The sequence below is a fragment of the Hemiscyllium ocellatum genome, chromosome 13, assembly GCF_020745735.1.
Source record: "Hemiscyllium ocellatum isolate sHemOce1 chromosome 13, sHemOce1.pat.X.cur, whole genome shotgun sequence".
NCBI classification, from domain to species: domain Eukaryota; kingdom Metazoa; phylum Chordata; class Chondrichthyes; order Orectolobiformes; family Hemiscylliidae; genus Hemiscyllium; species Hemiscyllium ocellatum.
Genome location: NC_083413.1, coordinates 35,782,732 through 35,809,473, shown reverse-complemented (window position 1 = coordinate 35,809,473; position 26,742 = coordinate 35,782,732). Strand labels below are relative to the sequence as shown.

At 40.2% G+C, this 26,742-nt stretch overlaps 1 protein-coding gene across 2 annotated transcripts in view; it reads left to right on the top strand.

The window, feature by feature from the left end:
• Positions 1-26,742, top strand: part of mccc1 (methylcrotonyl-CoA carboxylase subunit) — an 88,541-nt gene that overhangs the window by 11,467 nt on the left and 50,332 nt on the right. For both annotated transcript variants that reach the window (XR_009645363.1, XM_060834747.1), the window contains exons 2-9: positions 1,040-1,083; positions 3,176-3,315; positions 4,014-4,109; positions 5,122-5,243; positions 9,176-9,323; positions 18,643-18,764; positions 19,057-19,168; positions 24,878-24,959. Coding sequence is in view for 1 of the 2 variants with exons in the window: in XM_060834747.1 (XP_060690730.1) it covers positions 1,040-1,083; positions 3,176-3,315; positions 4,014-4,109; positions 5,122-5,243; positions 9,176-9,323; positions 18,643-18,764; positions 19,057-19,168; positions 24,878-24,959 (866 nt within the window). In the remaining variant the exon portion in view is untranslated. The remainder of the gene's footprint in view (positions 1-1,039; positions 1,084-3,175; positions 3,316-4,013; positions 4,110-5,121; positions 5,244-9,175; positions 9,324-18,642; positions 18,765-19,056; positions 19,169-24,877; positions 24,960-26,742) is intronic.

Here is a 26,742-nt window from a genome sequence, read left to right as displayed (position 1 = left end):
GCAAAAAAAGCGAGGGCTGGGATGAGGAAACATAATTTTACACAGCAAGTGGTTGTGATCAGGAATATGATGTCTGAAAGAATCATGATAAATGCAGTTTCTATATTATCATTCAAAAGAAAATTGGATAAATACTTGAAAAGGAAAAGACACTGGACTTTTAGGGGAAGGAACAGATATGTGGGTTCATTGGATAACGCTAATGAAGAGCTGGCACAAGCAGATCAAGTGACCCCTTTTTTGTGCCAAATTATTTTTTCATTCTATGACATCTTTACTGTATGGCATTAAAATTTGTTTGATAGAATGTAGTTCTAAAGGTTAAGCTGGTTAATCGATGTAGATTGAGCACAATTTAATTTTATAATCCATTTTCTGCCTTTTGATACTAAATCGTTCTGAACGTATTGATCTTTTCATGGAGTCATTCATTTGCTGGTTTACTTTCCTGGTTTCTGGAACACCAGTACCTTTAAATAATAGATAACAAAGGCAATGGTAAGTTCATGAAAACTCATATTTCCTGGAAAATAAAGCATAATCTGACTGCTATGAAGATTTAGCTTTTCAGATTTATTTGTACTAGATTAAACATAGAGTGTATTGTTTCTAAACATTTCATGCTCTTAAGCCTGTTGTTGTATGAACTTCTGCACTCCAATGATTTTTTGTAAATACAGGTATAGTGTCTCATATCCAGCTATCAGAAAACTGGCAATGTTTGGAAACTGAGCAATTTTTAAGCTGCAGTGCATACTTATTTTATTAGATGAAACAATATCTCAGCTAGGTGTTGCATTCTTATGGTGGCATGCCAACTAGTCATTGGCTTTGTGCACTTGTCTTTTCTCATGCTCTGAGTACAAACTGTCAAGTCACCCCTCCGGAAAATTCGCAAGATCCAAAATCTGGCACAGACGACCTATGGTTGCATGTTCTGAGACACCATACCTCTAGCAGGTTCTGATTTGCATTACCTACTAAGAAAATGGGTATTATTTGTATTGTTTCTGGTTAATTAATTCTGTTTCCTACATAGGCAATGGCTTTGTGCACCGGCCTTCTTAAGAAACGCTTCAACAGGTATTATGTTTTCTTTAATTATGGTGGCTTCACAGATGCATTTTGCCAAGGTGCAATCATTATGTAATTTATATTTATTTACATTGAGTTTAGATCTCCAATTGTTGTAAAGAAAGGTTGTTATTTGGAGCATAGTAAGTGATTAGTCGGTTAGGAAGAGTTCTGACTGTAGTTAATGGATATATTTCATAATGTTTAAAATCCAGTGTTCCATGCAATTTTGAATGGAGTTATGTACTTCTGCATGACAGGGAAAGAAGTGTCCTTGGGGCCAAAAGTATGTACGTTTAAGTAATGGCTGTGGATCTGTCTAAAATCCTGACAGCCTAGATTTACTTGGCAGGTGTCCACCTCCTTTTTGTTTTTGCTTGCGGACTGTAACCTATCAATCTATTGGTATCCAATATAGCAGATTGAAGTTTAATTTTAAAGAAATGCTCTACTCCAGAGATTTTGTTCTTTACTAAATAGAAGCTATTACACACTTCACTTTTGAAAACAAAGTCTGTAGTGCTTATTTTGTCAACTAACGCATTTTCTATTACTATGCCATCCAACTGGGTTGTCGAATCTACAGCTTCTGATGTTGTGGGACTGGGTTGCGTTAGATCAGTGTCTAACTTTGAGCTCTTAAATTTCTTGTGACTCTGTGTGATGATTTTAACATCCACCTACTATTTAAAGATCTAGTGGTTTCAGAGTTGTTTGTAGGTATCATGTAACAGTGTTATAACAGCTATGAGATCATTCATTTCATTTCTGGATAGCAGCCAAAGTTTGAGTCAATTAAGAGCTAATGGTATAATGAAAATTTATCCTTTACATTCTACCAAAACGAAGGTACTCTTAGTGAAGGAATGTTCACCATTTTAATTAATGTTAAAACAGAAAACATTGGAAATACCAGCAGGCCTTCATCCTGGACTGTTAAAAGAGGTGACTCTCAAGTTCGCAGATTCGTTGGTGTTAGTTTCCAAATATTAGCTAGTTTCTGAGGGTTCCATCAGACTGGAGGATAGCAAATGTATTTCTCCTATATAAGAAAGATGGAAGACGCAAAGAAGGAAACGATAAATAGACTAGTTATCTAGAAGACTGTCATGGGGAAGTTTGCAGATGACACCAAAATTGGAGGTGTAGTGGACAGCGAAGAGGGATACCTCAGATTACAACAGGATCTTGACCAGATGGGCCAATGGCTGAGAAATGGCAGGTGGAGTTTAATTCAGATAAATGCGAGGTGCTGCACTTTGGGGAAGCAAATCTTAGCAGGACTTATACACTTAATGGTAAGGTCCTAGGCAGTGTTGCTGAACAAAGAAACCTTGGAGTGCAGGTTCATAGCACCTTGAAAGTGGAGTCGCAGCTAGATAGGATATTGATGAAGGCGTTTGGTATGCTTTCTTTTATAGGTCAGAGTATTGAGTACAGGGGTTGGGAGGTCATATTGTGGCTGTACAGGACATTGGTTAGGGCACTGTTGGAATATTGCTTGAAATTCTAGTTTCCTTCCTATCAGAAAGATATTGTGAAACTTGAAAGGGTTCAGAAAAGATTTACAAGGATGTTGCCAGGGTTGGAGGATTTGAGCTACAGGGAAAGGCTAAACAGGCTGGGGCTGTTTTCCCTGGAGCATCGGAGGCTGAGGGATGACCTTATAGAGGTTTACAAAATTATGAGGGGCATGGATAGGGTAAATAGACCAAGTCTTTTCCCTGGGGTCGGGGAGTCCAGAACGAGAGTGCATAGGTTTAGGGTGATAGGGGAAAGATATAAAAGAGACCTAAGGGGCAACTTTTTCACACAGAAGGTGGTACGTTTATGGAATGAGCTGCCAGAGGAAGTGGTGGAGGCTGGTACAATTGCAACATTTAAGAGGCATTTTGATGGGTATATGAATAGGAAGGGTTTGGAGGGATATAGGCCAAGTGCTGGCAGGTGGAACTAGATTGAGTTGGGATATCTGGTTGGCATGGACGGGTTGGGCCGAAGGATCTGTTTCCATGCTGTACATCTCTATGACTCTAAATGTTTACTGTCTGATCATGATTATAAGCAATTTATTTGCATAAATTGTTAATTTCTTTTCCAGGCACTTGCAGAATCGAGAAAATTCTTATTGCGAATCGGGGTGAGATTGCCTGCAGGGTAATGAGGACAGCAAAGAAGTTGGGTGTTCGTTCTGTCGCTGTGTACAGTGAAGCAGACAAAAATTCCATGCATGTCACAATGGTATGACATGATATCAGTGCTCACATCTGTGAAGCTGTTTCAATCTATGTATTCTTCATATGGATTAATCCAATGCTGTAATATTGGTTTCTCATCAGAATGAATAATGCTGTGATACAAGTTGGTCAGGGGTTTAAATTTAACTTCACAGGAGGGCCATGACAGTTAGGAATGAATAGCTGTTCATTGTACCATGAAGTCAATGGATACTCCATCAGATGGCATTGTATAACAAGCGACTGATCTACTATTGCTGTTTGCACCTCCACAATCACTTTCTTTTGTGCATAGCTAATAGTTTTAGGCATTTCCTGCTCAGGTTTTAACTATTATGCACCACAAACTGGATTTCAGATTTGTTATTTTCTATTTAAAAAAAATGTATATTTACCTTAGGTGTAAAAAGTCTATTGCCTGGGTAACCTGCTCTAGCTTTACCTTTATTAAGGGCTATGTGTTATCTTTGATAACATGCTAAATTTTGGGATTGATCGTATTGTTTATCAGGCATAATTTTGGGAATTATTTGTTAAAGTTCTTTAGTTCTAAAAGCAGTTGCAATTACATTTGCCAGAATATTTTACACCAAGAGTGATGACATGGAGATTGTTGCTGTAATAGGTTTAGCAAAGTTAAAATAAAAGATTCAAATTTATTGAAGATATTCCATTGTATACTAATTCATTCTCATTCATCAGGCTGACGAAGCTTACCACATAGGACCAGCAGCCTCTCAGCAGAGCTACCTAAATGTGGAAAAGATAATCCAGGTAGCTAAAACAGCAGCTGCCCAGGTAATTTTGTTGAATAACTTTGTGAGTTGTGATTAAAGCTGAGAAGTGAGAAGTGTACTGTTGCTTAGCTTTGGGCAATATTACAATTAATAAGGCTGTCTGTCTCCGTTAAATTGATGAATAGATCTTAAACTTAGTCATCCTATGAATCTTGGATCTTTGCGATATAATAGATGTGATTTACAGTGGACCATTAAATTACTTTATAAACAAACATTACTGTTTTTCATTTTTGTTAATGATAAACTAAAATTCATACTCTGTAAAATTGTATATCATGCTAGTGTTGTACTGACTGGATTCATCTCGTTTGTAAAACAACTCAAAGTTAAGACACTTACAGTTCTGTTCAATTGGGGGTAGTTTCTTGGCACTTTTTCTGTATTGGTTTTTTTCTGCTTAATTTAGTGTTTTGGGGAGATGGGCTATAGTGGGATGAGGACACTGTGTAATACTGTGTCTGGTTTAGTTCAGAAGGTTGAGGGGTAACTTAAAAATATTCAGTTGGGTAGATGGAGAGAAATTGTTTCCTTTGGTTGGAGGAATGCAGAATAAGAAAGCGTAATCCTAAAATTAGAGTGAAATCAACTAGGAAGCAGTTTTTATATAGAGGTTAATGGAAATTTAGAATTTATTTCCCTAAAAGGATGTCATTATAAGGTCAGTTGAAATTTGGCTGACAATTAATAATGGATAATGGTATGAGTGGATATGAGGTTATGTTGTGATCTAATTGAACAAGAAGGGAAAGTATTTGAAGAGATTCAGTGGGTTGTTTCTGTTCCTAACAATCTCTTGATATTGGTGACATTGCCTGTGATTGACAGATTAACTAAGATCAATTAAGTTAATAGGCTTCCCAGGTATAAAAGATTCCTTTTCATCTAGTTCTTAATGTTCCATTTTTATATCTCAAACAGTCACCTCTTTTTTTAAAGAAAGTATTGCTGAATCCTAACACAACTTTACTGTTATGGTTTGTTGTTTTTATTTTGTGATTTATCTCTTGCAGGCCATCCATCCAGGCTATGGATTCCTTTCAGAGAATACAGAGTTTGCAGAACGATGTAAAAAGGAGGGCATCATTTTTATTGGACCACCTTCTTCAGCCATTCGAGATATGGGCATCAAGAGGTAGGAGATTGACATTTGTTGCATAAGAAATTAAACAGAAAGTCACTTGTAGAGATTGAAAGTAGTGATGATTAAGATTTAATAGACATCTTGTCAATAAGCATGAGAAACCTCTGTGGCAGAACCCATTTATTTGTGAGGCTAAATAATAGTATGTGAGGCGCTGTGCCATGGAGCTTTATCACACGTACCTGTTTAACATAGTGATTACATAAAATGGAAAAAGTAGAAAATTGCATTCTCCTGTGGTTTTAAAACATCGTCTAAAGATGAGCTTAGAAAGCTGTGCAAAGGTGTCTGTTTTAGAAAAAAATTGAACACCATATTTTGAGGTGTGTTTACATTTTCAGGACAAGTGGTATTAAGCCGATGACTGAACTATTAATCCACAGATTGAGGTAATGGTCTGGGGTTATGGATTCAAATCCTGCCGTGGCAGATGGTGGAATTTGAATTCAATTTTTAAAAAAACTGGAAATACGCTTCTAATGATGACCATGAGATTGTTGTCGATTGTCAGAAAAACACATCTAGTTCCCTAATGTTCCTTAAAGAAAGAAATTGCCATTTTTATCTGAAGCAAAAACAGAAATAGCTGGTAAAACTCAGCAGATCTTGCTGCATCTGTGGAGAGAAGTCAGAGGTGAACCTTTTGGATCAAGTGACCCTTCCTCAGAATTGAGAGTAGCTAGGCAGTTTATGTGCAGAATGTAGGAAGGGGGAGTGGGTAAGAAGTAAATAATAGTTGGGGATAGAGATCAAAGAGAGAGAAGAACAGCTGGGCAGATAAAGGAGTGGATAACGATCTGGCTAGGAGGATGGATAGCTATTGATGGGAACTGTTCATGGCTAACAATGGGTTGTGTGTAATAGCAGACCATATGATGACAAGGACTGACGTGTGGGAGTTGGGGTGAGGACATGGGAGAGTTCAAGCCCTAAAGTTATTGAACTCAATATTGAGATCAGAAGGCTGCAGGGTCCCCAGGTGGAAAGTGAAGTGCTGTTCTTCCAATTTGCATTGAGCTTTGCTGGAGCACTGCAGAAAGCCTAATACAGAGATGTTGACCAGGGAACAGGATAGTGTCTTGAAGTGGCATGCAACTGAACATTCAGGGTTCTGTTTTTGCAGGAACAGTGTAGGTGTTCTGTGAAGCAGTCACCCAGTCTACACTTCATTTCTCCAATATAGAGGAGACGACATTGTGAGCAGTGAATGGAGTAGACTAGATTGTGTGAAGTGCAGCTAAAACACTACTTCACTTTGAAGGTGTGTTTGGGGCTTTGGCTATTGAAGAGGGAGGAATGGGCAGGCATTACACCTTCTGCAGTTGCAGGGGAAGGTGTCATGAGGCTGTTGGGGGTATTGAGAATGAAGGAAGAGTGGACCAGGGTGTTCTGGAGGGAACAGTCCCTGCGGAAGGCTGATAAGGGAAGGGAGGGGAATATGTATCTTGTGTTAGCATTTCACTGGAGATGGTGGAAATGGTCCTCTGGATATGAATGCTGGTGAGATAGAGGGTGGGGAGACTCTTTCGCTGTTGCGGGAGGGAAGACAGGAGAGGAGGGCAGAATTATGGGAGATGGGTCAGACCCGACTAAGGACCCTATCAATAACAGTACTGGGGAATCCTCAATTAAGAAAGAAGATGGACATATTGGCGGCTCCCTTGTCGATGTTGGCATCATCAAAACAGATGCACCAGAGAGGGAAGAATTGTATGAATGGAATCATGTCTTTACAGGAAGCAGGGTGTGAGGATCTGTAGTTAAGATAACTGTGGAAATTCGGTGGGTTTATGATGGATATTGGTGGCCAGCTTATAAACAGAGATGTTGAGGTAGGGAAGGGAGGAGTGAGAGATGGACCAGGTGAAAGTGAGAATGGGATGGAAATTGGAAGCGAAATCAATAAACTTTTATAATTCTTGATGAGAGAGGTAAGTAACGGTGATGGTATCATTGACATGCCGGAGAAAGTTGGGTGGGGGCTGGAATAGGACTGGTACAAGGAATGTTCCACATATCCCATTCACACCTGGTCTGCTAGATGTGACTCTAGATCCACAGCAATGTGGTTGACTCATAACTGCCTTTTGCACAAATAGGGGTGGGCAATAGATGATGGCCTAGTCAATAATGCCCAAATACCATGATTGAATTTTAAAAGTAGTCAGATCCCAAACTGAAATTTGGCTTGCTAAATCACATTTTGTGGGGTTTTTTTTTAAACAAAGCAGCCTCTTACTGAAATATAAGCATGCCATATTGCACATTTGGGCTTCATATAAAACAGTCATTAAATAAAATAAATGGCGATAAAATAGAACAAGAGCTGAAAATGTGTTGCTGGAAAAGCGCAGCAAGTCAGGCAGCATCCAAGGAGCAGGATGCTGCCTGACCTCCTGCACTTTTCCAGCAACACATTTTCAGCTGTGATCTCCAGTATCTGCAGTCCTCACTTTCTCCTAGAAGATAAAATAGAACAAACCAAGCTATTTATGTAAAGTGCATGTTTAAAGATTTCTAAACACTTAGTAAAAATGCATTCCTGTTAATCCCAAAACCACTTTTTTACAGATCTCAACAGCACCCATTTTCAGTACTCACACCAGAAAGAATCTCCTCTATCACTTCTACAGTGTTAATTTAACTGTGACTACAACTCCCAGCCTGGAGAATCTGATGGTCTCTTCCTGGAACCTTCATGCACCTGAGTTAACACTTCTCAGATTCTAATAACCTCTTTGGGGTTTTACCCAAATACATCTGGTCTGGACCTATTATTAAACTCATTACTCTGAAGTTTTGTTTAAAAAACATTGAAATTATCTTCTCACTTTGACAGACATAATTGCTTTATATATCCATTTTCAGCGAAGAACATTGCAGAACTCCCCCAAACTGAAACTAAAACTGAAAAGTTTGTCCAAGCTATAAGTATTTCCCCCAAGCTTAAAACAAGTCCAGAATCTTCTATCAGAAAACCTTTTGTATTACACTGTATACTTTTTTCTCTTGTAAACTCTCCCAATATAAAGATAGTCTCCAAAAACTGATGAGTTTATCTCTCTTAAAATGTTTTAACAGAAATCATCATGACAGAAATACTTGCAAGTTAATTATTAAACGCCTTCAGACACATGCACTGTTCCATATGTCACTAGTTCAAAATTCAAACATACAAACTCAAAAATGAATAATTTCAAAATATATATAAATCACACTCTTTACGTATCAGTTTTTATGTGCCAATGTCCATTCTGCTGAAAATTGTCTATCTAACAACTTGAATATCTTTGAGCAGTTTGTCGATAATCACTTGACCCCCTAAAGTGATTTTTCATGGAATCAATTGCATCCAAAAGGTTGGCGTTATATCAAGGTTGAAGTTATACCAAGATTGTAAAACTAAACTGAAAGTTTGATGAACTGTGTGAGTGTAGAGGGTTAGACACGGAGTTTTAATTTCAGGATCCTAATTCCAAATCCAGGCCAGACTGTATCAAAGTGTCTTGGAAAGATCTTGATATATTGGAGTGGGTATAAAAGTATCCTACGGATGTAGAAAGAATACTTTTCTGAGGTTTGATTTGAAGGGTGGTATTATTGTAGAATGTGAGCTTTTCAGCCTCCTGCGTCTTGAGAGTGTTCAGTAGTGATAATGAGTACCTGAAATGAGAAACACTCCATTGTCTAGCATAACATCCTACACCTAGTTGTACACAAACAAAGTTAAAAAACAAAGAGATGAAATGACAATATGAGCTGGGGCTTCCATTCTGCTCTCTCCAGTGCACTTCTTTCCAAGTCTATTCATAAACAATTTCTGTACAATTTAGTTGCTAAGATGAGAATAGTTCTTAAAAAGAAAGGAAAATCTGTGAACTGCAATTTATTTGTATTTGCATTTTACTTTTTTTTTAATCCAGCACTTCGAAGGCCATAATGTCAGCTGCTGGGGTGCCTGTCATTAAAGGTTACCATGGTGATGAACAATCTGATCAACATTTAAAAGCGGAAGCCAGTAGAATTGGTTATCCTGTGATGATAAAAGCAGTTCGAGGTGGAGGTGGCAAGGTAAGACATAGCCAACATGCATTAATAAATAGGTAAAATATTATTTTAGGTTACAGTACTTGACTGTACGGGATGCAGATCACACATTGTTATAGCACATAAGGCAGCTGTTCAGTTCATTGTATGTACACTGGTTCTCCAAAAGCACATCTGACATATTGCTTTCTTCTGTCTACTCCTGTAACCCTGCATATTCTTCCTTCTCAGATAATGAATTCACAGTTGAATGCCTCGCCACACTTTTAGGCCGTGCATTCCAGACCGTTACCACTTGCTACATGAAAAATATTTTCTTCATATCACTTTTTTTTTTAACTGATCACTTGAAAACTGCATCTATTGATTTTTCACAAGTACAAACATTTTCTCCTTATTTACTCTGTCCATATCTCTGAAAGTTTAGAATAAATCAGATCTCCTCTCAATCTTTTGTTCTTCCAGTTGAACAGTCTCAATTTCTTCAGTCCATCTTCATTACAAAAATCCCTTATCCCTGGAACCATTCTTGCAAATGTATCCTGCATTGTCTTTAATGCTTTCATATCCGTACAGTGCCCAGTACTAGAGGCAATACTCCAAATGAGGCTGAACCCCTTTTAAACTAAGTTCAAGATAATGTCCTTCCTCTTGTACTCAATGGTCCTATTAATAAAGCCTAAGGTACCATTGCTTTATTAACTGCTCTCTCTCAACTTGTCTTTCCCTCTTTAAAGATTATGAACATATATGCACTGTTCCTCTGCGCCTGTACCCCTTTTTGAATCTTTTTATATCTCCAAGATTATTCCTCTCATTTCTCCTCAGTAAACTTAATCTGCCACCTCTCTGTCCACTCCAGTAGCTTGTAAATGACTTTTTGAAGATCTTTATTTTCTCCTAACCATTTATAATGTTTTCAAGATGCTGAATGTTCCAGATAGTTCCACACTAAGTTCATAGGCTATGTCTTGAAAATCCAAACAAAATGTTATTGAAGTGAGCAATTTGTATATGAGAAAGTGTTTCATTAAATTCATTGAAGTTTTTAAATTTTAAGTTTAATGTTATTGGTCTTTCTGTAAGGTTTTCTGTTCACCATAGCCTATATCCTTCAGGAGAAATTGAATAGGATAGAAATGATAGAAATTGGTATGTGAGTTTCTTTATTTTTGGTGTAAGACAGGTGCAACACTGACTGTAACTTAGCAGTACAACAGGCAGCAACTGATTTGCTCATGTGCTCGGACCACAGCTAAACTTGTCAGAGCTTTTTTCAGAGCAGGTGAAAAACAAGTGTTGGATCCCTTGCATGTATTAATAAGCGGACTCCTGTTCTAACATGGGTCGCATTTAACAGGCTCATGTTATCTTGTGGCTGAAGCAGCCCGGCAGGTGTTTGCTGCCTCAATGTATATTTTTAAAAAACTCTTTTTTCAGCTTTGGGGAGATGGTGGTATAGTGTTAATGTCTTATATTCTAGAAGTGCAGGTAATGTCCTGAGAACATTAGTTCAAATTCAACCATGGCAGCTGGTGAAAACTTAAATTCAATTAATAAAATCTAGAATTGAAATCTTTTCTCAGTAATAGCGATCATTAAACTAATCAATTAGTGTTTAAAATTTCACTTGGTTCATGAATATTCTTTCGGCAAGAGAATATACCTACCAATGCTTTCTGAAACAGTGTAATATGGTTGACTTTTAGTTACCCTGAAAGATGGCCTAGCAAACAATTAATTTAAGGGCATTTAGGGATAGGCACCAGTGGTGACCTTGGCAATAATGCCCTTGTACCATGGTAAGGTGATGCCAGGAGTGGCAGAAATTCTGCTGCTAGACCATTGTTGACACCCTTCCCGTTGTCAAACCAGTGAGTTGTCTTTCCATACACCAGAACCAGCAAGTCTCTCAAATGCTGAACCCCGATTTTAGGGGAGTCTTGGGTCTCCTTGCTTGGGATGTACATTGATAGCACTCATTGGTTATACAACCAATAGCCAATTTCTACATGGAATTTTTTTTTATAACACTTCATTGCTTTACAGATGACTCTTTGTTCCACTTGGAGGAAGTGGTAGAACAGTGGTAATATCATGGGACCTGAGGGTGATGCTAATCCTTCGGGGACCCGAGTTCACTAATGTCCTTTTTGTGAGAATATTTGCTTCGTCTGACCTATATGGGACTGCAGAGCCACAACCAAGTGATTGACTCCAAAGTACAGTCAGGAATGAATTAGAAAACCACTCAGTTCTGAGGCAATTAAGGATGGGCCATAATTGCTGGTTTTGACATCCATTAAATAATTTAAATAAAAACCCCTCTTCTCTCTCGTAATTCACTAGTCATTATTTTTCCCTATCTTAAAGTTGATGGACTTTAAATTTATTTTCACACGTTCATGTGCTCATTCACTTGTCATCCAGTTCCTTGTTACTTCAGCAAATTTTGTTTATTTAGATATATTGACACCAAATTTCATTCATGTATGTGTTTGGAGAGCACAGATATTCCTTCTTTTTTCCTGAGGATTGCATATTCCAGATTAACCTGCATCCCAGGAGTGCAAGTACAATTTTTGATAGTGATCGGATGCAGATTGGCTGACAGCCCTAAACACTGAGATTGAATACCTGCAATGATGTTACTAGATTTTTTAAAAATTTAAACTAGTTGCTTGAGTGAAACTGACATATCACTTAGAAGCCACCCAATGGGAATAATACTTTGGTTCACAAGCATAGTTGAAAACTATAGCCCTTGTATTTTTGACTGTCTTAATGGGCAGAACCTTAGTCAGACGAAGTGTAGAAGTGGCCGTAAAAGGAGGTTTTTCCACTTAAGAGCAGTTTAGTTTTAGAACATAAAACAATACAGCACAGTACAGGCCCTTTGGCCCTCGATGTTGGCCATTCTTTTATCCTACTCTAAGATCAGACTAACCTACATACCTTCATTGTACTATCTTCCATGTGCCTATCTAAGAGTCGCTTAAATGTCCCCAGTGTATCTGTCTCTACTATCACTGCAGTGCACTCAACGCACCTACCACTGTCTGTGTAAAGAATCTACCTCTGACATCTTTCTTAAAACTTCCTCCAATTACTTTAAAATTATGCCCCCCATCCCCCAAGTTAGCTATTTCCACCCTGGGTGGCTGTCCATTCTATCTATGCCTCTCATCATCTTGTACACCTCTATCAACTCACCTCTCACCCTTTGTTGCTCCAATGAGAAAAGCCATAGCTCCCTCAACCTTCCTTCATAAGACATGCCCTCCAGTGCAAGCAGCGTCCTGGTAAATCTCCTCTGTACCCTCTCTAAAAGCTTCCACGTCCTTCTTATAATGAGGCATCCAGAACTGAACAAAATATTCCAAGTGTGGTCTAAACAGAGGTATGTAGACCTGCAGCATAACCTCGCGGCTCTTAAATTCAATCCCCCTGCTAATGAAAGCCAATGCGCCATATGCCTTCTTAACAACCTATCAACTTAGGTGGCAACTTTCCGGGATCTATGAACATGGACCCCAACATCCCTCTGTACCTCCACGCTGCCAAGAATTCTGCCTTTAATCCTGTATTCTGTATTCAAATTCGAACTTCCAAAGTGAATCATTTCACACTTTCCCAGGTTGAACTCCAACTGCCACTTATCAGTCCAGTTCTGCATGCTATCAATGACCCGTTGTAACCTACAAAAGCCCTCCACACTATCTCTAATCCACCAACCTTCATGTCATTGGCAAATTTACTAACCCATCCTTCCACTTCCTCATTCAAGTCATCTATAAAACCCATAAAGGGCAGAGGTCCCAGAACTGATCCCTGTGGAACACCAGTGGTCACCAAGCTCCAGGCTGAGTACTTTCCGTCTACCACCACTCTCTGTCTCCTATGGGCCAGCCAATTCTGCATCCAGTAGCCAGATTCCCATGTGTCCCATACCTCCTTACTTTCTGAATGAACTTACCATGGGGATTCCTATCAAATGCCTTGCTAAAATACATGTACACCGTATCCACTACTCTACCTTCATCAACTTGTTTTGTCACATCCTCAAATAATACAATAAGGTTTGCGAGGCATGACCTGCCCCTCACAAAACAACGCTGACTATCTCAAATCAAACAGTAGCTTTTTCAGCTTGTCATAAATCCTGTCTCTCAGAATCCTCTCCAATATTTTACCCACCGCAGACGTGAGACTGACTGGTGTGTAATTCCCAGGATTATCCCTTTTCCCTTTCTTGATCAAGGGAATAACATTTGCCACCATCCATCTGGCATTACTCCAGTTCACAGTAAGGAGGCAAAGATCATTGCCAAAGATGCAGCCATCTCTTCCCTCACTTCTGATAGAAACCGAGGGTATATCCCATGTGACTCAGGGCATGTATCTATCTTGATGATTTTCAAAGTTTTCAGCACATGCTCCTTCTTAACATCAACCTGTTCAAGCATATCAGTCTGTTTCGCACTGTACTCCGAAACGTCAAGGTCCCTCTCAGTAGTGAATACTGAAGCAAAGTATTCATTAAGGACCTCCTCTTACTCCAGGTGCAATTTCCCTCCACTATCCCTGATTGGTCTTACTCTTACTCTAGCCATCCTCTTGTTCATCACATAAGTGCAGAATGGCTTAGGGTTTTCCTTAATCCTACCTGCTAAAACCTTTTTCTTGCCCCTTTCTAGCTCTCCGAAGTCCATTCTTCAGTTCTTTCCTGGCTGCCTTGTAACTCTCGAGCCCTATCTGATCCTTGCCTCCTCAATCTTAAGTAAGTTTCCTTCCTCCTCTTTGCTAGATGTTCCACATCCCTTGTCACCCAAGGTTCTTTCAATCTACCATCCCTTCCTTGCCTCAGTGGGACAAACCTGTCCAGCGGTATCAGCAAGTGCTTCCTAAACAACTCCACGGTTCTGTCGTGCATTTTCCTGAGAACATCTGTTCCTGATTTAGGTGGCCCAGTTCCTACCTAACAGCATTGTAATTCCCCTTCCGTCAATCAAATACTTCCCCATACCATGTGCTTCTATCCCTCTCCCTGAGTATACTAAACGTCAGGGTGTTGTGATCACTATCACCGAAATGCTCTCCCATCAAGATATCTAACACCTGGCCTGGTTCGTTGCCAAACACCAAATCCAATATAGCTTTCTCTCTCATTGGCCTATCTACGTATTGAGTTAGTAACCCTTCCTGGACACACCTGACAAAAACTGCTCCATCCAAACCATTTGAACTAAGGAGATTCCAATCAATATTGGGGAAATTAAAGTCATCCATGACAACAACCCTGTTACTTCTGCACTTTTCCAAAATTAGATTAGATTAGATTCCCTACAGTATGGAAAGAGGCCTTTTGGCCCAACAAGTACACACCAACCTTCTGAAGTGTAACCCACCCAGATTCATTCCACTACCCACACTTGGCCTAACTATTGCACCTCACAATATGGGCAATTTAGCATGGCCAATTCATCTAGCCTGCACACCTTTGGATTGTGGGAGGAATCTGCTCCTCTCTGTCTCTGTTTCTATTGGGTGGTCTGTAGAAATCTCCCAATAAAGTGACTGCTCCTTTTCTGTTTCTGACTTCCACCCATACTGATTCAATAGACAAACCCTCCTCGACGACCTTTCTGCAGCAGTGATACTATCCCTCATTAGCAATGCCACTCCTCCACCTCTTTTACCTCCAATCCCCGTTCCTTTGAAACATCAAAACACTGGAACATCCAACAACCAATCCTTTCACTGTGATATCCAAGCCTCCGTAATGGCCACAATATCATAGTTCCATGTACCGATTCTTGCTCTAAGTTTGTCATCCTTATTCCTGATACTTGTTGCATTAAAATTGACACACTTTAACCCATCATACTGACTGCACCTTTGCCCTATCAAGTGCCAATCACTCCTCACAGACTCTGCATGCTGTATCTGGCTCTTCTCTACCTACTCTGTGATTCCATGATTAAGAAAGCGAATGTAATGTTGTCATTTATCTCAAGAGGATTGGAATATAAAAGCAGCGATGTGCTTCTGAAACTTTATAAAGCTCTAGTTAGGCCCCGTTTAGAATACTGTGTCCAATGTTGGGCCCCACGCCTCAGGAAGGACATACTGGCACTGGAACGTGCCTAGCGAAGATTCACACGTATGATCCCTGGAATGGTAGGCCTAACGCACGATGAATGGTTGAGGATTCTGGGATTGTATGCATTAGAGTTTAGAAGCTTAAGGGGAGATCTAACAGAAACTTAGAAGATAATGCATGGTTTAGAACGGGTGGACGTGGGGAAGTTGTTTCCATTAGTCAGGGAGACGAGAACTCGTGGGCACAGCCTTAGAATTAGAGAGGGGTCAATTTAGAACGGAAATGAGGAGACATTTCTTCAGCCAGAGAGTGGCAGGCCTGTGGAATTCATTGCCACGGAGCACAATGGAAGCCGGGATGTTAAATGTCATCAAGGCAGAGATTGATAAATTCTTGATCTCACAAGGACCAAAGGGCTATGTGGAGAGTGCGGGTAAGTGGAGTTGACATGTCCATCAGCCATGATTAAATGGCGGAGTGGACTTGATGGGCCAAAAGGTCTTCCTTTCACTCCTATGTCTTATAGTATACTCCATCATCTGATCAGTAGATCTGGACCCAAACCCTGCCAATCTAGTTTAAACCCTCCCAAAGAGCTTTAGTAAGCCACCCACCCAGGATATTGATGCCCCTCCAATTCAGGTACAATCCATCCTTCTTGTAAGGTCTCACCTTCCCCAGAAGGTATCCCAATGATCCACATATTTGAAGTTCTCCCTCCTCGACAGCCCTGCAGCCACGTGCTAACCTGTACTCGCTCTCAATTCCTAGCCTCACTAACACGTGGCACTGGTAGCAATCCTGAGATTATTACTCTGCTTGTCCTGCCTTCTAACTTCCAACCTAACTCCCTATATTCTCTTTTCAGGTCCTCCTCCCTTTCCCCACCTATGTCATTGATACCGATGTGTATCAAGACTCTGGCTGTTCACCTTCCCCCTGAAGAATCCTAGGTGAAAACAATGACTGCAGATGCTGGAAACCAGAGTCTAGATTAGAGTGGTGCTGGAAAAGCACAGCAGTTCAGGCAGCATCCGAGGAGCAGTAAAATCAACGTTTCGGGCAAAAGCCCTTCATCAGGAATACAGGCCGAGAGCCTGAAGGGTGGAGAGATAAGTGAGAGGAGGGTGGTGGTGGGGAGAAAGTAGCATAGAGTACAATAGGTGAGTGGGGGAGGGGATGAAGGTGATAGGTCGGGGGGGGAGGGGTGAGTGGATAGGTGGAAAAGAAGATAAGCAGGTAGGATAAGTCATGGGGACAGTGCTGAGCTGGAAGTTTGGAGCTGGGGTGAGGTAGGGGAAGGGGAAATGAGGAAACTGTTGAATATATGTTTTTGAATCTGTAGTCTGTACTGTTTGTCCTGTTCGGATCCAAATTCTGCTCGTATAAAGGTGGTCTGGAGTCCGTGTGGGATGAGTTGGTTATGGAGGCAGGCACTGAGGAAGCAAATGTGGCTGTAGTAGTGAATTTGTTTCAGGACATGGTTGAAGAGCTTCAGGGCAGAATCCTGTAGACTCGATCCGATACATCCCTGACCCTGGCACTCAGGAGACAACATATCACTTGGGAGTCTCGTTCGCGATGACAGAATTTCCTATAACTCTTGCCTCTCCTATTCTTCCCCACTTCCCTTCTGAGCCGCAGAGCCAGGCTCAATGCCAGAAACTTGGCTGCTGTGGCTTTTCTCTGGTTGGTCCCCAAACAGTATCCAAAACGGTATACACATTATTGAGGGGAACGGCCTCAGGGAGTCCCTGCAATGTCTGCCTATTCCCTTTCCCTCTCCTGACTGTCATCCAGCTACCTTTATTCTGTAACTTGTGTGACTGCCTCTCTATAACTCCTCTCTATCACCCACTCAGCCTCCTGAATGATCCAAAGTTCATTCAGCTCCAGCTCCAGTTCCCTCAAGTGGTCTGTGAGGGACTGGAGTTGGATGCACTTCTCGTGGGCGAAGTCAGCAGGGACACCATTGGTGACCTTTACCTCCCACATTCTGCAAGAGGAGCATGCTGCTGCCCTAGCCTCCATCCCCTCTGCTCAAAATTGCCAAGTAAGATTATATAAATGAAAAAAAAATCCTTTCCTTACGTACCCTCCACACAGTCTTTTTTTTTGATTAGAGTAGTTTTCACTCGTGTAATTACATTCTCATCTTATATATTCATGCATGGGTGAAATGGCAAATTTTATGTGCAAGTGGGCAGCAACATTCAGTTTTCACTTCTCTTTTGTATAGGATGGAGAGAGTTAGGAGGAAATGAAACTTGGTGGGACAGGAACAGGCTGATATGATGGGTCTACCAGGACGTGAATTTTGGGAAGGAGATAGAAGCGGACAGTCTGGGGTTATCTAGACTCAATGTTAGCTTGCTCTGTCTCCATGGATACTGTCTAACCTGCTGTGATTTCCAGCATATTTTTGATTTCAGTACAGATTCCACCTTCTGTGGTAATTTGCTTCTTCCTCTTATTGCTTGTGTTGGATTAAATTCCAAGATTGACTTGCACTGCACCAAGATTTAGAGAGGAATGTGGATAGAATCATGGCAAATTAAATATAAAGCATCACACCTTCAGGTAAATGCGAAGGACATAATGAATGGTGTTAACTGAAAACAATTTGGAAATAATAGTAGCTTCAGTGCTTTTAACAGTTCAGTTGCTGAACATCATTAAATGGGATTCCAAGATAGATTGCTCCAATAAAAATAATAGTTGAAGTTAGTCACATTAAACTTATGTTAAATTTCATCATTAAGGAACAGAAGAAACATCCAAGTTCTGAGAAAATTGCAGTGAAATACTGATATGTAGTATGGAATGGGTAAGTTATCAGGAAAAGTTAGGAATATTACAAATAATCAATCTTGAATAGCTGTAAATGGGACAGGTGATTAGTCTGGAGCACTGCTTTGAGTTAAACTGCAACCGCAGGATAACAGAACCTTGAGCAGAATGTTACAGTCCCCAGACAGTAGTTACGCAGGCAAGGAGACCCTTAAAATTGCCATGCCTTTACATGTCCATAGCTGGCTGAAATTTTACAAAAGGCAGGAGAGACGTAGAGCTACCCATCTACTCACATGGCAGTTGAGGCCCTTTAGTGGCTAATTAATGGCCATTAAGTGCCTGGCTACAATTTTAAGGCCAGTGAAATGAGATAAAGGACAACAGGGTAAACGATAAGGTTCATACACATTCACATTTTGAATGACTTTGTTCTGTGTTTGTGCTTAGGGTATGCGTATTGCTCAAACAGAGGCTGATTTCATCGAACAGTTGGAATCTGCACGTAGAGAAGCAAGGAAGTCCTTTGATGATGATGTTATGCTGATAGAAAAGTTTGTTGACAACCCAAGGTATGGAGCTCCTGTTCTGAAATTTGACTTTTTAAAATCCTTCTTGAGTTGATTTTTATCATTCTGGATGGCACAAATTATGTAGAAATCTGGAAGCATATTATTTGAAATATTACTTGTATGCCAGTTATTACTATTCCCCAATTAATGGCACTGAATTAAATCCAATTTAAGTGCAACTATCACAACTACTAGTAAATGATATGACATGGGGAAGAGAACAATGAGATATATTTGCCAATGCAGCATATTTCCTGTTCCAGTGGATTAATGGATTTGGTTTTTGTTTTAGGCATGTAGAAGTACAAGTGTTTGGAGACCAGTACGGCAATGCTGTCTATTTGTTTGAGAGAGACTGCAGTGTACAAAGAAGACATCAAAAAATTATTGAAGAAGCACCTGGGGTAACTCTATTAGATTGTACGATGTCAATTAAAAAAAAGCACATTTGGAAGTCAGCGTAAAAGATTGCAAAATTTTATACGCAGATTACATAGAACATTACAGCGCAGTACAGGCCCTTCGGCCCTTGATGTTGCACTGATCTGTGAAAATAATCTGATGCCCATTTAGTCCACACTGTTCTATTATTATCCATATGTATGTCCAATGCCCATTTAAATGCCCTTAACATTGGCAAGCCTATTACTGTTGTAGGCAGTCCGTTCCACACCCCTACTACTCTCTGAATGAAGAAACTACTCCAAATATCTATACTAAATCTATCACCCCTCAATTTAAAACTATGTCTCCCGTGTCAGCATTCACTATCATAAGCTTTTGCACTCAAAGCTTGACCCAAACTCGAAACTACCCATACCACCACAGAGAAATAATCATAAGTGGGAATTTCAGTGAATCACATCCATTTTTAAGATTCAGTAGAGGTTCTAAAATGTAATATTTTTTGCTGAATGGACATGAATTGTCAGATTAAAAGCTTTTAAAAGAGATATATATATATAGAGAGAAAGGAACTAACACACCTGGCAAAATGCTTAAATGGTTTAGAATAATTTTTATATTGTTTTTAAGTATATAAAGTGGGTTACACATAGCTGGTACATTAAACACGCTGACTAAACACTTATTTACTAATTCTACCAAAGCCAGCTCTCTGCACCAGTAAGTTTCTTTCATGTGTAGCTAAGACCCTAATAATGGATTACTATTGTATTCTATGTAATGTGGTTTTATAAATAACAAATTCTATCCATGATCTAGTTACATGTCCAATGCCCAATCTACTCGTTTTAATATACTCGATTGTATCTAAAATCAAATCAGATACAGAGGATCCTCGATTATCCGAAGGACACGGACGTGGAGTATTTTGTTCAGTTAATCGAATTCTGGATAACATTGTTTGCGATCTTGCCGGATAATCTGATAATCAGATAATAGAATGCCAGATAATCGAGTTTCCTCTGTAGATGCAATCACTGCTGGAATTCAGTGTGGAGAATTCTGAACCATTTTTATTTTTCTCTGGTTAAGGGTACATCATAAAGTTTTTGAATAATTTCTATATAATACTTATTTATGAAAAAGAGTTTGTGAATTTTGAGAAGATTTGTAGCTCAGGTTGAGGTTCTGTATGTAGGTTTGCTCACTGGAAAGTTTGTTTTCAGACATTTCATCACCATACTAGGTAACATCTTCAGTGAGTCTCTGGATGGTGGTGAGCCCACTTTCTATTTATATGTTTGAGTTTCCTTGGGTTGGTTATGTCATTTTCTGTTCTTTTTCTCATAGTGGTAAATGGGATCCAAGTCAATGAGTTTGTTGATGGAGTTCCGCTTGGAATGCCATACTTCTAGGAATTCTCGTGCATGTCTCTGTTTGGCTTTGTCCTAGGATGGATGTGTTGTCCCAGTCAAAGTGGTGTCCTTCCTCATCCATACTTAAGGATACTAGTGAGAGCGGGTCATGTCCCTCACTCATTTACTATCGCCAGAGAAAAAGCACAGGAAATTACATCACCGTAGTAAATGACGTCGCCACAGGAAATGACGTCACCAACACAAGGAAATCCAAACATATAAATAGAAAGGCTGCACCGCCAGTGCTTCATCCTGAGGTTCACTGAAGATGTTACCTAGTATGGTGCCAAAACATCTGAAAATCAACCTTCCAGCTCAGCAAGCAAACCTACAACATGAGAAAAGGTGGCTGGGGTATGAAGAAAAGCAGGTCGAAGTTTGCTAGGAGTCATTGATGCAATTAGTGACTAGGGGGAATCAATTGCCTGCCCAGTGGAAAAAGAGAGAAGAAAGTTATGATCACCTTGATTCACTCAGATATACCTCTCAGCCAACAGTTAAAGGATGACCTTAATGGAGGCTCAGGATTGGTCACCAGTCAGCTCTCCTCCATCTGCAGGTATGTGTTGTGGAAAAACGAGAACAGAGAAGAACATTTATAATGTCAAATGAACCAAAACCTCAGAAATAATTTATTAAGTCTGTAATTTGTATTCGTTTGCAAGTTATGCATGAAAATAATTAATGAAGTGAGGGTGACTGCCCTTTATACCAAGGAAGTAATTACATGTATATGGCATCGAGCTACCCTGAGTAAACTGGATTCAATGGGAATTGGGAGAACACTGTCCATTGTTTTAAATAATACCTGGCACAAGTAAAGGTGGTTGTAGTTGTTGGAGGTGAATATCTTGACCCAAGCATATCAATGCAGGATTTCCTCAGGATAGGTATTTTAATCAGCCAGTTTATATATACATTATAACCCAACCCTGGAACAGCTGGGATTTAAACCTCCTGGCTCAGAGGTTGACCCAATAATATCGCACCACAGGAGTCCTATCAGCTTTTTTTATTCACTCTTATAACATTTACATCACAGGTTGGACCAGCATTTATTGCCCATTTCTAGATGCCCTTGAGAAAGTGGTGATGAGTTGCTTTCTTGAACCACTACAGTTCATGTTTTGTAGTTTGATCCACAATGTAATCAGAGGAAATTCCAGAATTTTGACCCTGCGACAGTGAAGGAATGGTGATGCATTTCCAAGTCAAGATGGTAAGTGACTTGGAAGGAAACTTGCAGGTGATGGTGTTATCGTGCAATAGCTGCTCTTATTCTTCCAGATGGAAGTGGTCATGGATTTAGAAGATGCTGTCTAAGGATCATTGGCAAATTTCTGCAGTGCATCTGTAAGATGGTACAGATTGCTTCTGTTCAGTGTCTGGAGGGAGTGAATACTTGTAGATGTGGTGTCAAGCAAATGGGCTGTTTTGACTTGAATGATGTCAAGCTTCTTGAGGGCCGTTGAAGCTGCACTCATTCAGGCAAGTGAGGAGTATTTCATCACACTCCTAACTTGTGTCTTGTTGATGATGGACAGATTTTAGGGAGTCAGGAGTGAGATACTTGCTGCGGTATTCTTAGCCTTTGATTTGCCCTTGGAGCCACAGTATTTATATGGCTAGTCCAGTGCAGTTTTTAGTCAATGGTAATCCTCAAGATGTTGGTAGTTGGGGTTTCAGTGATGGGAACATATTGGATGTCCAAGTGTGATGGTTATGTTTCTCTTATCGGAGATTTATCTGGCATGGATGTTACTTGCCACTTCAGCCCAAGCCTAGATATTATCCAAGTCTTGTTACATTTGGACATGGAGTGTCTCAGTATCTGAGGAGCCGCAAGTGGTGTTGGATGTTGTGGAGTCATCAGTAAATATCTCCACTTTTGACCTTTATTATGGAGGGAAGGATATTGATGAAGCAGCTGAAGATGATTGGGCCGAGGACACTACCTTAAAGTCTTTCTGCAGAGATGTTCTCAAGCTGAGGTGATTGACCTCTAATAACCACAACCATTATCCTATGTGCCAAGCAATAGAGAGTTTTCCCCTTGATTCCCATTGACTCCAGTTTTGCTAGTCAAATGTGACCTTGATATGAAGTGCAGCTATTTTGTCCTTGCTTGAATCAAGAAAATAATGAGCTCAGGAGCTGACAACCCCTGGCAAAACCCAAACTGTGTGTAGACTGTTGCTGAGCAGGTGTATTGATAGTACTGCTTAATAGTACTGTTGATGACACCTTCTGTCACTTTACTGATGATTAAGAGCAGACTGCTGGATGGTAGTTGGCCAGGTTGGATTTGTCCTGCTTTTTGTGTACAGGACGTACCTAGGCAATTTTCTACATTGTCTGGTGGTAAGTCTATAAGAAATAAGAGAAAGGATAGGCCATTCAGCCCCTTGAGCCTACTCTGTCATTCAATAAGATCATGGCTAATCTGACATTCCTCACAGCCATTCTCCTGCCCTTTCTCCATAATCATTGGTTCCCTATGAAATATACACACGTACTGTGCCTCCACTGCTCTCTATGACGCGGAGTTCCAAAGACTCTTAACCCTTTGAGGGGAGAAATTCTTCCTCATCTCAGCCTTAAATTGGTACCTTTTATTGTATACACTGTACATAAGGGGAAACATTCTCTCAGGTGTCAGTGTTGTAGCTGTACTGGAATAGCTTAGCTCGAGGTGTGGCTCGTTCTGAAGCATAAGTCTTCAGTACCGTTGTCAGGGCCCAAAGCCTATGCAGTAATCAATGCTTCTGATCATTTCATGATACCAAGTAAAGTGAATTGAATTTGCTGAAGACTGGGGGTAAGATGGGGGTCTCTAGAAGAAGCTGGGATGGATCATCAACTCAGATTATTATGAATGTTTCAGCATTATCTTTTGCACTGATGTGCTGAGGTCACTATCATTGAGGACGAGGACATTTGTGGAGTCTCTCCCACCAGTAAATTGTTTAATTGTTCCGCCATCCACAAGTGGACTTGGCAGGACACTGTGCAGAGTTTAGATCTGATCTGTTGATTGTGGGATTGCTTAGGTCTCTCCATCACTTGCTGCATTTGCTGTTTGGCACGCAGGTAGTCCTGTGTTGTAGCTTCACCAGATTGATATTTCATTTTTTAAGGTATTGCCTCACGCTGATCCTGCAATCTGCATTGAACCAATATTCATTCTTGGCTTGGTGGTAAAGGTAGCAAAGGGATATCATGGATGACATTGGAGTATGGTTCTGCTGCTGCTACTGGTCCACAGAGCCTTATGGGTGTTCCGCCTTGAGTGGCTAAATCTGTTCAAAATCTGTTTGCATTTAGTATGGTGATAGTGCCATGCAAAGTGACGGATTCTCGATTTGAAGGCAGGACTTGGTCTCCACAAGGACTGTGCAGTGGTCACTCTAACATTCGCTTCCTTCACATTCGATATACAGTGACGATAGCGTGTACCATTATAGGTTGTGCTGCAGCAACTCATCTAGACTCCTTCAACCATGATTTTGATCACCTGGAAGGACAAGGAAGGCAGATACAAGAGAACATCACCACTTGCAAATTCCCCAGGAAGTCACATACTATCTGACTTGGAATTATACCACCACTCTCTTGTTTTTGTAGTCACGAGATGAAAACTAGGAGTTTGCTTCACTGTGGAGTGTACCTGCACTCCAAGAACTTCTGTGGTTAAAGAAGGTGGCTCACCATCACTTTCTCAAGGTCAATTCTGGATGGACAATAAATTCTGGCATGACCAGTGACACCACATCTCGTGAACAAAACAAAAAAAACCTATGACTTTATTGGGACCTTATTGAGGTTCATATGTTACTATACTTCAACATACTTTTTCATAAGGATTCTGTTAAATTTACTTAATGTTGGCAAGCTGGAAAGGTCAGCCTTTGTTGCCCGTCCAATTTTGCATTGATCATAGACAGCCTTCTCAAATTGCTCAGTAGTTTGATGCAACTTAGTGACTTGTTCAGCACTTCAAATGTCAGCTAACAGTGACTGACAAGCCAAACCTTAAAAGTTATTAGTGAACTTGTGGGTGTTTGCAGCCACAAAAATCTATTGAGAGCAGCTTTTTAAAACTGAATTCAAGCTGCTGTGGTGTAATTTTAGCTTGCTGTCATGATTATTACCTTCAGACTCTGAACTACTTGTCCAATACCATAGGCGCAATGCTACTGTAGATACACTTTTCGAACTGAAACGTAATCTGTTCTTCAAGTCTCATGTGCATATAAAATCTAAATATTTTTTCTTGGACTTTGATTGTAGCCTGGAATTAGCCCTGATGTGAGGAGAAGACTTGGTGAAGCTGCTGTCCAAGCTGCTAAAGCTGTCAATTATGTCGGAGCTGGTAAGTAAACATTCAATACAAATAATAGAATCAGATCCTTATTGTGGACTCTAGACTTTTTAAAATCAGTGGTCTATCAGGGGCTAAAAAGATGTATGAGGATTTTTCTCCAAGCATAGCTGATGCCATTTTGTCAAGCTGTTCAAAGGCAAAAGGTTAAAGTAATTCAATGGCAACTTTTAATTTAATGTTTTTCTGTTTATAGGAGCAGAGTGTAAATAAGAGCTGAGCAGAAAGGAACAGGACAACAACAAGTATTTGCATTTATGTAGCAATTTAAATGTAATAAAACAGGACTGTTTCCAAACAAAAATTGACACCGAGCCACACAAGGAAATATTAGAGCAGATGCCCAAAAACATGGTCAAAGAGGTATGTTTAAAGGAGGACAAAGGGACAGAGATGTTTATGGGGAGAATTCCAAAACAGTGGGGACTCTTCAAATGAAAGCAAGGACATCAATGGTGGAGAAATTAAAATAGGAGGTGTGCAAGTCGCCAGATCTGGAAAAGTGTTATCTGGGAGGTTTGTCAAGCCATAGGAGATTCCGGAGATGGAGAGGAGCCAAATCATGGGGAAATTTGAAAACAAGAATATATTTTGAAATCTCAGAAGATCAGCTAGCGCAGGGATGAGTAACATGTGATGTGATCTTTGTTTTAATTTCTTTTGGGATGTGAGCATTTTTGGCAAGGTCAGCATTTGTTGCCAGTTCCCAGTTGACTTAGGAAGCATTTAAAAGTCAACTACATTGTTGTGGTTCTGGAGTCACATAAGGCTAAATAAACTAGGTAAATAAAGAAAAGCCAAAGAACTGTGGATACTGGAAATCAGAAACAAAGCCAGAAATTTCTTTAAAAACCAGCAGGTTCTGCAGCATCTGTGGAGTGTCAAGATTAGAGTGATGTTGGAAAAGCATAGCAGGTCAGGCAGCATCTGAGGAGCAGGCCTCATTCCTGATGAAGTGTTTTTGCCTGAAATGATTTTTCTGCTCCTTGGATGCTGCCTGACCTGCTGTGTTTTTCCAGCACCACTCTAATCTCCAGCATCTGCAGTACCCACTTCTGCCTCTGTGGAAAGACAGCAGAGTTACTGTTTTGGGTCCAGTGACCCTTCTTCAGACACAACAGATATCTTACTTTTCCTTGAGATGTTAATGAACCAGATGTGATTTTACGATAGTAGTTTCATGGCCACCTTATTTTGCTAACTTCCAATAATTGGCTACAAGAGTCTGAGAGCAAGTTTATAGTCATTTATTATCCAGGTGAACACAGGGAGAGTATTTTTGAGACTTGCAAGAATAATTGAATACCAAAACATTCAGTACTTTACATGGTCATATAGGCATGTCATTATCCGAATTCCAATCTTATTTCAATCTCATAAGAAACAAGTGTATACTCTAGTCCCAAATTCATACCTCATCCAGGTTTAGAACAAAGAACAAAGAAAATTTATAGCCCCGGAATAGGCCCTACAAGCCTGAGCTGATCCAAATTTATTGTCTAAACCTGTCGGTCAATTCCTAAGCATTTGTATCCCTCTGCTTCCCACCTACTCATTCATTTGTCCAGATGCATCTTAAGTGAATCTACCGTGCCTGCCTCTACCACCTCTGCTGGCAATGCGTTCCAAATGCCCACCACCCTCTGTGTGAAATACTTGCCACGTGTGTTCCCCCTTAAACGTTCCACCTCTCACCTTGAAAGCATGACCTCTCGTTATTGAATCCTTCACCCTGGGAATAAGCTTGTCTCTATCCACCTAGTCTATACCCTTC